Source organism: Grammomys surdaster, unplaced genomic scaffold (assembly GCF_004785775.1).
Source record: "Grammomys surdaster isolate TR1022 unplaced genomic scaffold, NIH_TR_1.0 364, whole genome shotgun sequence".
Lineage (NCBI taxonomy): Eukaryota > Metazoa > Chordata > Mammalia > Rodentia > Muridae > Grammomys > Grammomys surdaster.
In genome coordinates this window covers 2,376,197-2,391,027 of record NW_021604783.1, presented here as the reverse complement: position 1 = coordinate 2,391,027, position 14,831 = coordinate 2,376,197, and the positions used below count along the sequence as shown (strand labels likewise).

At 42.5% G+C, this 14,831-nt stretch overlaps 1 protein-coding gene across 2 annotated transcripts in view; it reads right to left on the bottom strand.

Moving 5' to 3' along the window:
* The window catches only part of Myh10 (myosin heavy chain 10), a 132,950-nt gene that overhangs the window by 49,418 nt on the left and 68,701 nt on the right, over window positions 1-14,831 (bottom strand). For both annotated transcript variants that reach the window (XM_028780192.1, XM_028780193.1), the window contains exons 7-13: window positions 11,278-11,341; window positions 10,371-10,469; window positions 8,217-8,360; window positions 7,921-8,016; window positions 6,457-6,575; window positions 5,636-5,788; window positions 997-1,170 (exon numbers count right to left, since the gene is read on the bottom strand). In XM_028780192.1, the coding sequence (XP_028636025.1) occupies window positions 997-1,170; window positions 5,636-5,788; window positions 6,457-6,575; window positions 7,921-8,016; window positions 8,217-8,360; window positions 10,371-10,469; window positions 11,278-11,341 (849 nt within the window). The remainder of the gene's footprint in view (window positions 1-996; window positions 1,171-5,635; window positions 5,789-6,456; window positions 6,576-7,920; window positions 8,017-8,216; window positions 8,361-10,370; window positions 10,470-11,277; window positions 11,342-14,831) is intronic.

Genomic DNA, 14,831 nt, shown 5'->3' with positions numbered 1-14,831 from the left:
CAGGCAGCAGGGGTTACTGAGCCAGGATACAGGGGCAGGCAGCAGGGGCTACTGTCAGGGGTCTGAGAAATGAAGCACAACACTGATGTTAAAGGCACAGAAACTGTAACGTTCAATTTCCAGTCGCATTGAGTGAAAACATTCCTAAATCCTTTTCTGTTTTAGATCTGTTTTATGTGTCTGTGAACATGTATGCTGGTGCCCATGGAGGCCAGGAGGGGAAGAAGGAAGGAGCTTACCTCCTCCTGCCTAGAGTCTCTAGGATATCTGGTTATGGTGACCACTGCACCACCCAGCCCAGTGCTTTTCTAAAATACCACTTTCAATGTGTTGGTCATGCTCTAAGTCCTGTCAACAAATCCTGCCCTGGACATTCTCTCGCTCTCGTCACAGCATCTGTGTCTAGCCTTCTGGCCCAGAACCATCTGACAGACCTGAAGTGAAGCAGGAATTATTAGGAAGGACTAGCTTCCTCTGTCTTGGCAGAGCTAAGCTGTTGACTGTCCCTCACTGTGTGTCCTTAAATGTATATTTGCCAAAAGAATGTCCCCTCAAACATACTTCAAAACCAAAAAATTGCCAAAATAAAAATATTTACAAAAGGCTGAGGTCATATTCACTAATTTAAAAAACTAAGTTTATGTGACACATCTTGTTCTCAGCTAAGTGTCCCTGTATTACCTAGGAAGGAAGTGTGCCGAGGGGAGTGCCACATGCCCTTTGGTAGGTACACACTAGTGCTACCATCACACTGGTCTCTGTGGTCTGTGAGGACCACAGCACGTTATCTGACACATGAACAAACACAAGGACAGGGGACTCAAGGCTGCACCTGAGGAGACCTAACGAAGGCTCTGACTGCCAGATCACTGCTCTTTTGCAGATCGTGCTATCAGAATAGCATTTTCCTAGACCATCTGTCTCAGATTATGCCAGGAAGAAGACTAAAGGCTCTGCTCAACAGAAAGGGAAGCCAGGCAGGGAGGAGGCACTCACAGGTCTCTCTATCAGGTCGATGCAAGGCTGCAGGTCGAGGCCGAAGTCAATGAAGTTCCACTCAATGCCCTCCCGCTGGTACTCCTCCTGCTCCAGGATGAACATGGTGTGGTTGAACAGCTGCTGCAGCTTCTCATTTGTGTAGTTGATGCACAGCTGCTCGAAGGAGTTCAGCTGAAGGTTGAGTCACGAGAGGGAAGACAGGAATACTTAGCCATCTAGTTACCCCAAAAGCTCATTCTAAACTACTCCTTAGGCAGCACAGATACTACTGAGACTAAAGCTGATGACTACCCTAAGGGAGGGCTCCACTGCCACAGCACTGTAACAAGGTAAGAGAGGGCTTGTGAAACTGCTCAGTGAGTAAAGATGCTAACAAGCCAGGTCTGATGAGCTGAGGTCAATCCCTGGGAGCCATGGAGTAGAAAGAGAACGGACCTCTGTGTGTGTGTGTGTCTGGTGTGGAGAGAGAGAGAGAGAGAGAGAGAGAGAGAGAGAGAGAGAGAGAGAGACAGAGAGAGAGAGACAGAGAGAGAGAGAGAGACTGGATAGCTACACCACATTACCAAACATCTTAGTGCTTACTAATTAACAATTCAGGGATAGAAATAAAGAATAAATGAAAAAGAAAGCAAGGAGAGGAAGAGCAACATCAGGACCTGGAGAGGGCAAGAGGCTCAGGGCATCCATAGGCTGCACCTGCCTGTGTCCCATTCTCTTCTCAGAGGCAGCAGGTTCCACAGTGATATAAAAGATGGAATTTGGAATTAGCTTAGGAATTATTGCTGGGAGCACAGCTTGAGCCCAACACACAATGCTCTTAATGAGTGTAAGGCTCCTGCTCCCGTTTCTATGGGGGTCCTTCTTGGGTCAGGTGCCTGACCTCAGCCAATATCAAATGTGACGCTGCCCTGCTGTGACAAGTGAATCTGAGCGTCCTTCATCCATTGCTGCTGCCATTGCCCTCATTCTGCTGACAATGCTGCTCCCCCCATTGCTCTGCTTAGTAGATAGATTAATTAATTAAGACATGTAATTTTCTTAATGTATTCACCTATAAGTACAACCCATATTCTATTTCCACGATGCTCACACAAGTAGCATGTACCCATAAATAACCTTTTTCATTATAGCAAGGGGCTTTAAATTAGAGAGGTTCAATTGCTCTCCATAGATTAACGGTCTGGAAAGGCCACTCAGTATCCCACAGCCCATGAAGCCAGTTTGCTGTTTAGAATAGGTCATACAGGGAGGGCACACTGCTTCCCTCCCAACACTGTATATTACGAAGTCACACAAAGAGAAGGTACATAAATACTTGTCTATTTATTAAGTTTATTTCTGTTTATATAAATGGATTTTGTTTTGTCTCTGGTTTATAATGTGCTATTGGACTCAATTACATGCAATAAATTAAAAAATATATTTAAGTTACCAAATATATTTTAATGATTTTATCTTTATTAACGTACACGAGTGTATGTGCGTGATAGATGTGCAGGTGCTCACAGAGGCCAAAAGAGGGCCCCAGGTCACCTGGAGCTGGAGTTAGAGGTGGCTGAAAGCTGTCTGATGGAAGGGCTGAGAACCAAATCCAGGACTTCCGGAAGAGCAGCAAGCACTGTTAACTACTAAGCCGTCTCTCCAGCCCCATAACTCTATTGTAAAATAGTTTGACTGCAGCGCTGGGATTTGAACGGAGGGCACACATGCTAAAATAAGCATGCTCTCCCACGTGGGTAGATCCTCAAATTGAGACCTGGCTGGGCTGGCTGGGGTGTTTTGTTTTGAGACAGGGTTTCTCTGTAGAGCCCTGATTGTCCTGGAACTTGTTTCGTAGACCAGGCTGGCTCAGAGAGCTAACCTCTGTCTCCCAAGTGCTGGGATTAAAGGTATGCGCCACAACTGCCTGGATGGATCTAGTTTTAAAATTAAAAATGCATGGCATTAATTTTAGATGTACAAAGAGCTACCCTGAGATGTAAGCTTCATTTCAGCCCCCAACAGTTCTATCTACAGTCAGCTGGATCACTCATTTCCTGTGACCCTTCTTGAAATAGTTTATGCACTCATAAATCATGAATTCTTTTTTTTTATTGAAATCTTTCATCAAAACCACTTCATTTTTTATTTGTATTTATTGTGTCACTGTAAATATAATATTTTAAAATTTTAATGTTATAAGTAAACATTTATTAGAGAAAATTATTAGCAAACAACACAAAATAGTAGATATAATAGTGTTTGGCAAACCCGGTGTCACCTCAGTCCTGATTTTGAGATGCTTCAGCTCACCACAGAAGGTTCTCTTCAGGCAAAAGCAACAGTATCCTGAAGCTGTAACTGTTACAGCTTACCAGATCTTATGCCTTAATCATAAGGGAGGGAAGTGGTCCCCAAGTATTTTAGGCAGTTCGAATATACTGAATTCCAGTAGTGGGAAAAGCCAATCTCTAACATCCATTCTATAACCTTCTAGTGCCAATGGCAAAAGCTTCCAAGGTAAGAAATTAAGGGATAACATCTAGGTGAGAGGACTCACATGCTTTTCAGTAGAGCTCCTTTGGGAATGTGGCTTTTCTGATTAAATCCTACCTGATCAACCCTAGAATGTAAATTCTTATTGACTAACATAATTATACCTTTTAAAGTACAGCAAACAAAACAGTAAGCTTCATATGGATATGAAAATTTGGTTTTGTTAGTGGTTGTGTCTATTACAATGCCTGGCTGCTCCTGAGAGATAGTGTCTGTTGAATGAGCATCTCCATGTGGCTTTGTTGGTGTTTGAGTTGTCGGCACTATGAAAGACGTGGTTTAGCTTTAAGTAGACCAATACAATAGGAAAAAAGACAACACTGAAACATAGCTGTTTTAGGATGCTCCAGAGTTTAAAAGAGACTGGGCGGATAGCGTCAGGGGAGAGGACATGCTGTGCACACTGCATACTGTCTGCTCTCTCTGAAGCTGTACCAATCTGTTAAACATGGTGTCTTCTAAGACAGTTTCAGTATAAAAATTAAACATTGGAGACGACAGCTTATGAGCTGTATTCTTGTACAACTTTCATGTTATTGATAGACTCTATGGAATCAGAAAGCAGGGTTTCTGCTTCTAAAATCCCTTCACTTTTTACTAATTCACTTGAGTTTATAACCCCCTCCTCATTAAATTATCAAATTACGTCCTCACTAACACTGAAAAGCTTAAAAGGTATATTTCTTTTTAAAAATATTTTTATTGTATTTTATGTGTCTGCATGTATGTCTGTGTACAACATACATGCAGTGCCTGAGGTAGGCAGAGGGTATCAGAACTAGAGTTACAGATGGCTGTGAGCTGTCACATGGGTGCCGAGAATCCAATCCTGGTCTTCTGTAAGAGCAGCAAATATAACTGCAGAGCTCTCTCTCCAGCCCCCATGCTTGTTATTTCTTAATGAATATAGTCAACCTGTAAGTATTGGTATTGTATATGCAGCCCCAAAAAGGCAACAAGCACATGGAGAGGTCCAGCTCTAACTGCTCCCCATGTGACAGTTCTCTATCTTGGTGGTGAAACCAAAGAAGTCAGGTGCCCTGTGCAGACTCCTCCGTGACCATTTTTATGTGTTTCTTCTGCTTTGAAAGTGGCTACAAATGGGGGCCTTTTCTTTCACCGTATCTCTATTTACATGGTTGGAAAGGTGATAGTGTTTTGTAATGCAATTTTAAAAAAGTGCTCAGCCATTATAAGATTTCTCAAGGTATTTATACATTTCATACTACGGTTTCTTAGAGTTCTTGGCGTAGTGGTGGAAACTGAGCGGAGGAAGTTGTTTCCCACAAGTGATCCAGTTTGGATGAGGCTGGACTTAGCATTTTATAGCAGGAAAATTCAATGGTTGACCATGGCAAAACTAACACACTGGCCATAGCAGCAGCATCTGATCTAATATTCACGCCTTCTACGTAATCTGTTAGAGAAGACAGGCACACCACACTGCAGAGATACAGACTGTATTTGGATCTGTATTTATAAAAAAATTTTTTTTGAGACTGAGAATTTTATCTAGTTTTCTGAAAATTGACAGCAGATGTGCACGATGCAAAGCATTAACCCATCACCCCAGACTTTGGAATGTGACTTCACGGGATACAGGCCGACATCCTGTCATATGCTCATATCAAATTGCTCTTGCTGGACCCACTGAGACCCACAGAGGATGCTCTGGTCCATTACTCTGGGCTCCTCAGTGTGGCAACTTCTGTATCTCTGCCCTCCTCTTTGTTCAACCATGAATTTCTAGCAACTTTGATTGGCTAGCAAAGGTTGATTTCTAGCAATCTAACCTTTGATAAACACTCTCTTACAGAAGCACTGGACTCTCTATCCAGGAAGAAAAGCTTTCTGAGCTGGCAGCGTCTTGTCCTTTAAGAATGTCTAACTGCAGCGGAACACTCACCTAACAATCTCTCTGCACTCTCTCACTGCTATGGACAAATCTGTGAACTGAGTGGCTATCTGCTATCTATTGCTCGACTCTAATCAAAGAGCATGGAATGTACCTGCTCTGACTGTCTGGCACGGAACTGCGTGAATGAATCTTAATGTCTGTTAGAAGAAACAGAACAGCAAAAGGGAGGGAGGTGGGGAATACCTCAAAAATTTCAAAACCAGCAATATCCAGGATCCCAATGAAAGACGCTCCCTGGCGTTTGGTCCTATCCAGCGCTTTATTGATGCGGTGAACGAGCCAGCGAAACAACCGCTCATAGGTAGCTTTTGCCAATGCTTCCACTGCAAAATCTGCCTGTAATTAGATAACATCAACTTTTTATCCAGGAAGTGGTCTCAACAAGACATTAGTAGCTGTAACATGGAGTTCAATGCTACACAGAGGTCACTTATTGCTTAATTACATCTCAGTGTTACATATCAATAGAGCCATTAGCATATGTAATGAGAATGTGGTTAATCACTTCAGGGTTGGGCAAAGCCCCCCAAACCTCTCCCCCTTAGATCCTGGGGCAACTGCATCTGTCACATCGGCTTGCTTTCTTGGCAGTGTGCCCCTGAAAAAAAAAATCACCTTCTAACCTTCTTAATCAAAGCTATTAATATCCTTAAAGCCATTACAATCAAACAGCATGCATGACCCCTCTGTATTTGCTACTCTTCCATCCAGTAAGAAGACAGTAAAGTGGTGGCCTTTGTCTTGTTTGGCTGCTACGAACACAAGATTTATTGTCTGTCAAACTATCAGCTAGGGGACAACTGGAGATGACATTTCACATTTACTTACAAAAATCATTTGAAATTTCTTAAAAAAAAAAAAAGTAAACTACAGAAAAAAACAAAACTCATTTAGTTTCAAGACAGTTCTGTGTGCTCTTACTGACAGTGTGGTACATGTCAAGGGGTAACTGACCCTAATTTATCATTTCAGCACCTTGGTAAGAATCACCCGGCTGGACTCACCTGCTCTTTGGTCTGGGCTTTCTGTACATAGTCCCGGCCGACTTTGATCCTGGGTGTGAGGATCGCCCGAGTGAACTCCATCACGTTCATGCCGAGCAGGTGGCAGAGCTTCTGTGCAACTGAAGGGTAAGAGTTTCCTAAGTGCTTCATTTCTGCTTGGGATCCAACCATGGCTTAAAGCAATGGAAAGCTCTTGTCTTGAAGTATGCTAAAACTTCAAGTCAGGTGACAAATGCTTTCTACTTTCAAGTGGTTGTCTAGGTCAACAATACATCGGTGAGACAGGAAGCCTTTGCCCTCCTGGCCTTCTAGAAAAGTGACCTTCTTGTCCACCTATAGATCACTTCAAGATCTATGGGTAGATGTACCATAACATGCCTTACCTTAAATCTTAAATCACTCCGTTTAAATCGCTTGAGGATGTGAGCAGGTGGGAGACACACAGGGATGGAGTCCTGCTAATCTAACCATGTGACTGCATGACACTCAAAAGGGTCCTAGTGGTCAAAAGCTTTAGGAAGTTGAACCACTCCCTGGTCAAGAAATGTTGACCATGACCCAGATATAGCGGTGCATGCTTTTAATCCCAGCACTCAGAAGCAGAGGCAAATGGATGTTTGGGAGTTTGAGGCCTGCCTGATCTATACAGTGAGTTCTAGAACAGCCAGGGCTATGCAGAGAAACTCTGCCTCAAAAATAAAAGAGGAAATAGTGAGCATGATTCAGGAGGAGAGCCAGTCCCTCAGGAGTCACACAGAAATAAACACTAAAGAACCTCAAGTGGGTTACCAAAAAGGGCTATTTTTTTTGGGACTGTGTTTTTGGGTATGTGTACATGTGTGCACATGCACATGGAAGCTACAGGGTACCCATGAGTGCTGTTACTCAGGTGGCATCCACCTTACTTCTGACATAGATGAGGCTGGGCTGGCTAGGCAGGGAGCCTCAGGGACCTGCCAATGCCCGCCTTGCTTGATTACAAAGATGTGACCCCACCTGACTTTTTACGTAGGTTTTGGGATGGAACTCAGGTCCTTGTGTATAGCAAGCACTTTACCATATGAGCATCTTCCTGCCCCAAAAGACTATCTCACGGGTGGGAGATGTGACTTTATTATGTCGACACTCACTGATACCCAAGTGAGACCTCTGAGGCAATAGAGGTTTCTTAATGTCCCTTCAGAAGAAATCTGTCAGCTCCCAGTACCTGCAACCACATCCTTTTGGTGTGTAACTTTTATTCCTGACCAGTGTTTAAATTCATTTTCAACATTTAGAGACAGAAAAATCTCACATAAAAAAAAAAATCTAGATTTCCAATGAGTCTGGCACACAGTGCATCCCAGTAGTCAGGAGTCTAAGGCAGAAGACCCAAGAGTCTGAGGTCACATGAAGTACAGTGAGAGGCCACATCTCAACCCCAACCTAAAGGGGAAAGGCAAAAGGCGGTGCTCAGTAGCTTACCTGTGTTCTCTGGCATGGAAGCCTGGTCGGTGTTTCTCTCTTTTTTGAAAGAGATGTTTCCAAACTGCAGGACTGAAGATACGACTTTAAGCATTGCTTTTTATGGATAAAAAGAAAAGAAGAAAAATTGATTAAAATGTAGCAGAGACAACGTAACTTATCTGGTGCCATAGCTGGCTCTGAGTAACTCTGACAATTCTTCGGGGTTTCTCGTTAGTACCCCAGTTATCTAACGTGGGTTCTTATACCAGATTCATGGTTCTAACAGTGAGGAGCAGAGAGCAGGACACACGTACAGAGGATCTCTTCGTGGGAGAAGCCCATTATGTGCATGGCTTCCATGGTCTCCTGAAAGTTATCCTTGTCTTGCTGTCCAGGAATAGGAATATAGCCATTGGAGAGGAATCTGTAGTTATTAAAACCTTCCAGGAGTAAGTCGGCTAAAAGGAAAGACAATGACATCAATTTAACTTAGGCATCAATTTAACATCAATAGACTGAAATATCTGCCTATAGACACTAAGAACACAGACTGAGAACTCAGGAGAACGGGCTTGCCACCTAGCCCATCACTGGCACAGGTTTCCCTGTTAATTCATGTAATACATAAACATACACAGTTTTCCAGTATTTGTTTCAATGATGAAAAAAAAGATGTGAACATGTTCACACTTCTGCAGGTTTTTGTTTGTTTTGGCACAATGATTTCTACAATTTTCTATTTGAATTGGGGTAGCTGAGAAACAAGTAGAAATTCCAGATTTAAATATTTGCACCGTCATTAAGTTTTGAAACTCTTATTCTGTATTTTTATCTTAGCAGGTAGTTTACAGCAAATCTTTTCTGGGGTGTACAGCAACACTACCATGAACATAAGACCTGGATGTGGAAGGCCAGGACACCTGAGCCCTGGATGGCCCTGAAATACTTCCTGCAGGCCAGCTGTGATGGTGGGGATTGAGCCAAGGACCTTGTGCACACCACGCACATGCTCTACCACAGAGGCAGCCCAGGCCCCCAGGCTAGTTTGCTTAGTGGTTATCTTGCTTTTAGAGATAGGAAATAGTTCATATGATGACAGGAAGCTAAGTGATGCTACCAGTAGCTACTCATACAGCAGGGGCCACGTGATAAGAACAACTTTTTTGGAGAGTACATTCAGTGGTGCTCAAGGATGTTTCCCACTAGTGACAGAATAGATAGAGCAGGGCTACTTATGCCCCCAATGGACACATGAACATGCCCCAACCTCTGCTTGCCTCATAACCGACTCTCTTGCTCTTCTTTTTTTTTTTGTTTTTTTTGTTTTTTCGAGACAGGGTTTCTCTGTGTAGCCCCGGCTGTCCTGGAACTCACTCTGTAGACCAGGCTGGCCTTGTCTCTTGCTCTTCTGTAGAGGATTTCCATGGATTACCCCTTTTCCCAATTTTTAACTATGTCACATTGAACCTGTATTAGCAATGCCCCAATGCCTTCTTTCAACACTTTGAAAATCTTCTGATGAATTCTAGTTGCAGACTCATTACCCATCTGCAGATGAAAGCCTTGGAGTCCTATTCTCTTCAAATGGACCATCTTGAGTGGTCTCTTGAGCAATTCTGTGTGTGGCTGAGTTTTTACTGCTTGCAGGTTTCTCTACTTAATTTCTAGTTCCATGTACTCACAGTGCTCTAGGTAAGAAAAGTCTTACTGCACTGTGCATTTGTTGTAAGGCTACATAATATATATATAGTAACTGTGCTTGTACACTGAGTTTAGGACTCAGAATACAAAAATTGTACATCTCTCTGCTTAATACATCTGAGTTGGCAAAATTCTTGCTCACTGGGGAGCCCCTGGCTGGCCTGAAACTCACCATGGAAACCAGACTGGCCTCAAGCTCTAGAGGTCCACCTGCCTCTGCTTCCTGAATGCTGACGTTAGACCATGCTTGGCTTTAATTTCTTTTTCAAATTGAATGCATTTATCTGAAGAACTTTACTTTACACTCTGCCCAGTCCTAAGCTTCTAGTCCTTGAGAATGACATGGATAAATAATCACCCGCTGTTTACTCACTCTAGCACTGTGCACACACGGTCTGCTTAGTTGTAAATCAGGGAGAAAGAGCCTCTAGTCTATACTTTTTAACTAAATTTATTCTTTTACATTTCCATTATAATGTTAGGACAGAATCTTACAAAGATAGCTTTTAATTTAAGACAGGGTCTCCTTATGTATCCTTAGCTGTCCTGAACTCTCTATGTAGACCAGGCTGGCCTTGAACTCACAGAGATCTGCTGGGCTCTACCGCCCAACTGCTGGAATTAAAGGTATGTACCACCACATCCAACTCTAATTTTATTCAAAGAAAATCTCAAAAGCTAATATACCCAAACTCACACACCTGCCTCTTAAATTCAGTGGTCAAAAAGGCAACTGAATATGAAAGACTAAGAGCCCCAATACTTACACTTCAGGTGTTCCCCTGCTCCAGAGAGCAACTGATAAAAAATGTGAAATGTACGTTCATCTTTAGCTTGACGAACAGCACGAGACTTTTCCAGAAGGTCTGAGCAGAGAAGGTTAAGGATGTAGAAACTAAGAGGGAGGCTTTCTATAATGTCTACACACAACTTTCTTTCTTGGATACACACACACACACACACACACACATACACACACACACACACACACACACATTATTCCTTCAGACCACTCTATTCATATTCAATAACATTTCCTAGGATTATTCTACATATCTGATATGTCCTGTCTTTGCTCTTACTTTATCAACATAAAATGAAAGTACTTTAACTCCATAATTCCATAGGTTTGTTTCACTGAGTAGAGGCACAGCCTAGGACTATGAGAATATAGTAAACAGTGGGCAAACAACCCCAGCTGTCCAGTCCTGCACCACAGGGGTAAGGACTCTCTACACCCAGGTCTACAGGTTCATGGCAGGTTTAAAGATTTGTTATCTATTTTTATGAATATACATAGGGGCCTGTGTGAGTTTATGAGCACCGTGTGCATGCAGTGCCCACAGAGAACAGGAGACTGCATTGGATCCCCTGGAGATGGAGGTACATGCAGCTCTGAGCTGCCTGACATAGATGCTGGGAATGAAACCAGTGCCCCTGCAAAAGCAGTTTGAGCTGTAAGGTGCTGAGCCATCTTTCCAACTCCAGCGGACTGTTTTTGAAAACAATAAAATAATATCCATGCCATTTTGGAGCCGATAACCAGTAATGGAAAGTACCTGCATGTGTCACAATATCGATAAGTTTTCACACCAGGTGCGCCATCACAGATGGCTACTTATGACTGCAGGTAAATGAAGCCACTATTTTGGACTGGACTCTGGAAAAGGATACATGTTTCGATGTTGGCCCCAACAATATAGCCAGTTACATCAAAGTTAATCCGGATAAACTTGCCCTGAAAATAAAGAGAGAAAACTGAATAATGAATAACGTCATGAAGAACTTGAGCAGTGTTGAAGTTAGGCCTGGTTCTGCCTTCCAGCCCCGTGCTGCCAGAGCTAAGACTCAGACCCAAAATATATTTACAAATACCATGTAGCTAGAGTCTTCTCTGACTAAAATCATAACTTAAGATAACCCATTTATTTTAACCTACATTTTGCCATGTAGCTGGTTGCCTGTGCTCAGGTACTGTAAGTCTATCTCCTTACAGCTTCCCAGAGCGATCTCCCCATGCCTGGCTCTATCCCCAGTGTCCCACCTACTATTTCGAGCCTAAGTCATAGGCTTTTTAATTGACAGGTGATATATCTATACACTACATAAGATATTCTCTCTACAGAGTACTATAGTAAAACAAGACAATATGCCCCATCTCGAATACAAAGAGAAGCCTCATCAGTATAACAAAGGAACAATGGGATAGAACAAGTCCTAGACTGTGCCGTAATAAAGCTAGAAACTGACAAGATGGATCAATAATAAGGTTCTTAGTGCTCGAAAGGCCCGAGTTTGCTTCCAAGCACCCACATCAGGTTCACAACCACCCATAACACTGCTTTCAGGGCCTGCAGCCTCCTCTAGCTTCCCCAGGGACCCATGCACATGGCACACACTCGAACAAATATGCACATGCATATAATATAAAGGAATCAACCCAGTCAGTTAGAACTTGAAAGCATTTTCTAAGTAGTCTGGGGCAGGAGGCATCTCAGAGGAACGCCACGCTAGACTTCAAATGTTAGGTTTGAAGTTTGGAATAGTAGAGATCAATTTGTAGGAAAATTGAAATAAATCCATTGAAAAGCAGAGTATGAAGGAACAAGAATAAATCACTCAAAAAGAAGCAAGGCAGACTACTTTCTTCTAAAATGCCAGTTTTATAAATACTAAGCCACACAACTCTCTTATGTACCCTTGGGAGACAAAGAAAAGGCTGGGGTACGGCTCAGTGACAGAATGTTGGCCAAGCAAGCACAAACTGGGTTTACAGCTCAGCATCCCCACCACAGACTGACAGACAAAAACATTCTGAGAAAGAGAAAACAGTGATTGTTTCATAATTCTTTGATAGTTATTATTACACTGAGTACCCAAACTGGTAAAGATAGCTTAAACAAGAAAGGTGAGACAAAGATAAATCTGATTGTAGCTTACTACACTTATAAGATATAAGAGGCCAAATCAAACACTTCCTAAAACAGGACCATGAACAATGACTGAGAAGGGCTCTTCTGGAACTGTTAAGAAGCATTGCCATGGGTAAGAACACTGCTAATATTCATTAGCAAGGTCTTAGCGGCCATCCTCTGGGGGAGCTGCTTCTAAAGTTGGGGAATGGAAAGGACTTTGATTAGTTGCCATATGAATCATATATATTTGAATCTGGCATCTGCTCACTGTGAACCTTATCATGTTTATATACAAATGCATATAAGAGAAAACTTCTGGTATATTCAATTATGTTCCTTGAAAGTTAAAAGCAGGCCATAAAAAAGGTATCTCTAGTCTCCTTTCACATGGTTTACATATTGAGAAACAGGCTGTGGTGGTTTGAATGAGAATGGCCCCATAGGCTCATATATTTGAATGTCTAACTCCATGTTGGTGAACTTTTTAGGAAGAGGGGTATCACTGTGGGAGGGCTTTGAGGTTTCAAAAGCCCACACCAGGCCCAGTCTTGCCTTCTCTATCTCGGCATCCAACTTGAGATCAAACTTGCCTGCTTGCTGCCTCACTATCACCACGATACTACTGTCATGTACTAAGCCTGTGAAACTGTAAGCAAGCCCCCAGTTAAACACTGTCTTCTATGAGCTGCCATGGTCATGGTGTTTCCTCACAGTAACAGAACAGTAACTAAGACATAGGCCAACTTAAAGATGATGCAGTGGTTACTATAGTAGTCTTGCAGGCAACCTCGGCTTCTAAAAGTTATTTTTTACTTGTATATGTATGTGTCTTCATAGGTTTATGTATACCACATGTGTAGCAGGAGTACAGAGAGACCAGTAGAAGCTGTCAGATCCCCAGGAACTGGAGTTTCGGGCCATTGTGAGCCACCTGATGTGGGTGCTGGGAACCAAACTCAGGTCTTCTGGAAGAAGAGCAAGTGCTTTTAACTACTGAACTATCTTCCCAGCTCCCGATCCTATTATTATCATTTTAAACTTTGGGGGTAAGGTGCTGGGGCTTGAACATGCTACGAAAGGATGCCATCAACTGGACTACATCTCTAACCATTATTGTAACCTTTTTTGCATAGCGGGTAACACTTACAAACAATGATCTGATTCCTTGGATGATGAAACAGTGCCATGTTTCAACACAGAATGAAAATAAGATCACTAATACTCCATCTGTTTCTAAGATCTAGGAAATGGTCCAATGGACCCATATGGTGATTACAAGACAGTGCATTTTATTCCTTTTTAAAGATAAGTTTATTTTGTCTTTGTTCCTGGGAAGGACCCCCACCCCTCCCTAAGAAAGAATAAAGTTAAACCATTACTCCATATGGATAGTTAACTGTTCGGGGGAAAAAAAAAACAAACCTCAGAAACTAAAATTGGGTCCTGATGTTATAAAAGTGGGTTAAAATTCCCCATAAATTTTAAACAGCTGTTCCATCCATACACTAGCTCACTGAGCTAATTAAGAGCTGCTATTTTAAGAGACAGTAGTCGAAAGGCGGTGCTCCTATTCCAAGTCTACAAAGCACACATTGCCAGAACTGCCTAAGTACACAGTTCTCAAGCCTCTTATCTCAACACCGCAGGACGGTTCATCAAAACCATCGGTGTCACCTGATTCCTACTTAAAAAAGTCCACTCACAAAACTCATTATAGCCAGGGACAATGACTTACAGACAGCTTCAAACAACATGTCTAACTTCTTCACTGGGTGTGCGGCCACACACTGCTTAACTGAAGTAGAACTGCCACACAATTTAGCTACACCAGGCTGGGTATGTACCCGAAGGAAATCAAGTCAGCATAGAAGGGATACCTGTACACTAGCAGAAGTCACAAGGTCAAGTCTCAGAGTCAGCCTAGGTGCCTGTCAACACATGTATGTACATATAACACAAGCTCTGTGCTGTTTTCAGGACAACTGTGGATGGAACTGGAAGGTAAAAGTGAGATAGCTCCACGCAGAAGATTTTTAGGGAATACATGCCCGGGGAAAGATAACAGAGTCCAAAGAGAAATACAAGAAAATTCAGGCTTTGGCTTTCTTAATTGCAAATATTAATATTAGCAAGTGGTTACCTACTTGGATAAACACTGGGGTTCTCAGCATGGAGTGCTCCAGTCTCCACATCAGTTCCTAGCTCAGGTCTTTGTCTAACAGGGTTCATAGTAGTCACTACAGCCATTACAGTGTGGGTCAGAGTAACTATAGCCGTTACAGTGTGGGTCGTAGTCACTATAGCCGTTACAGT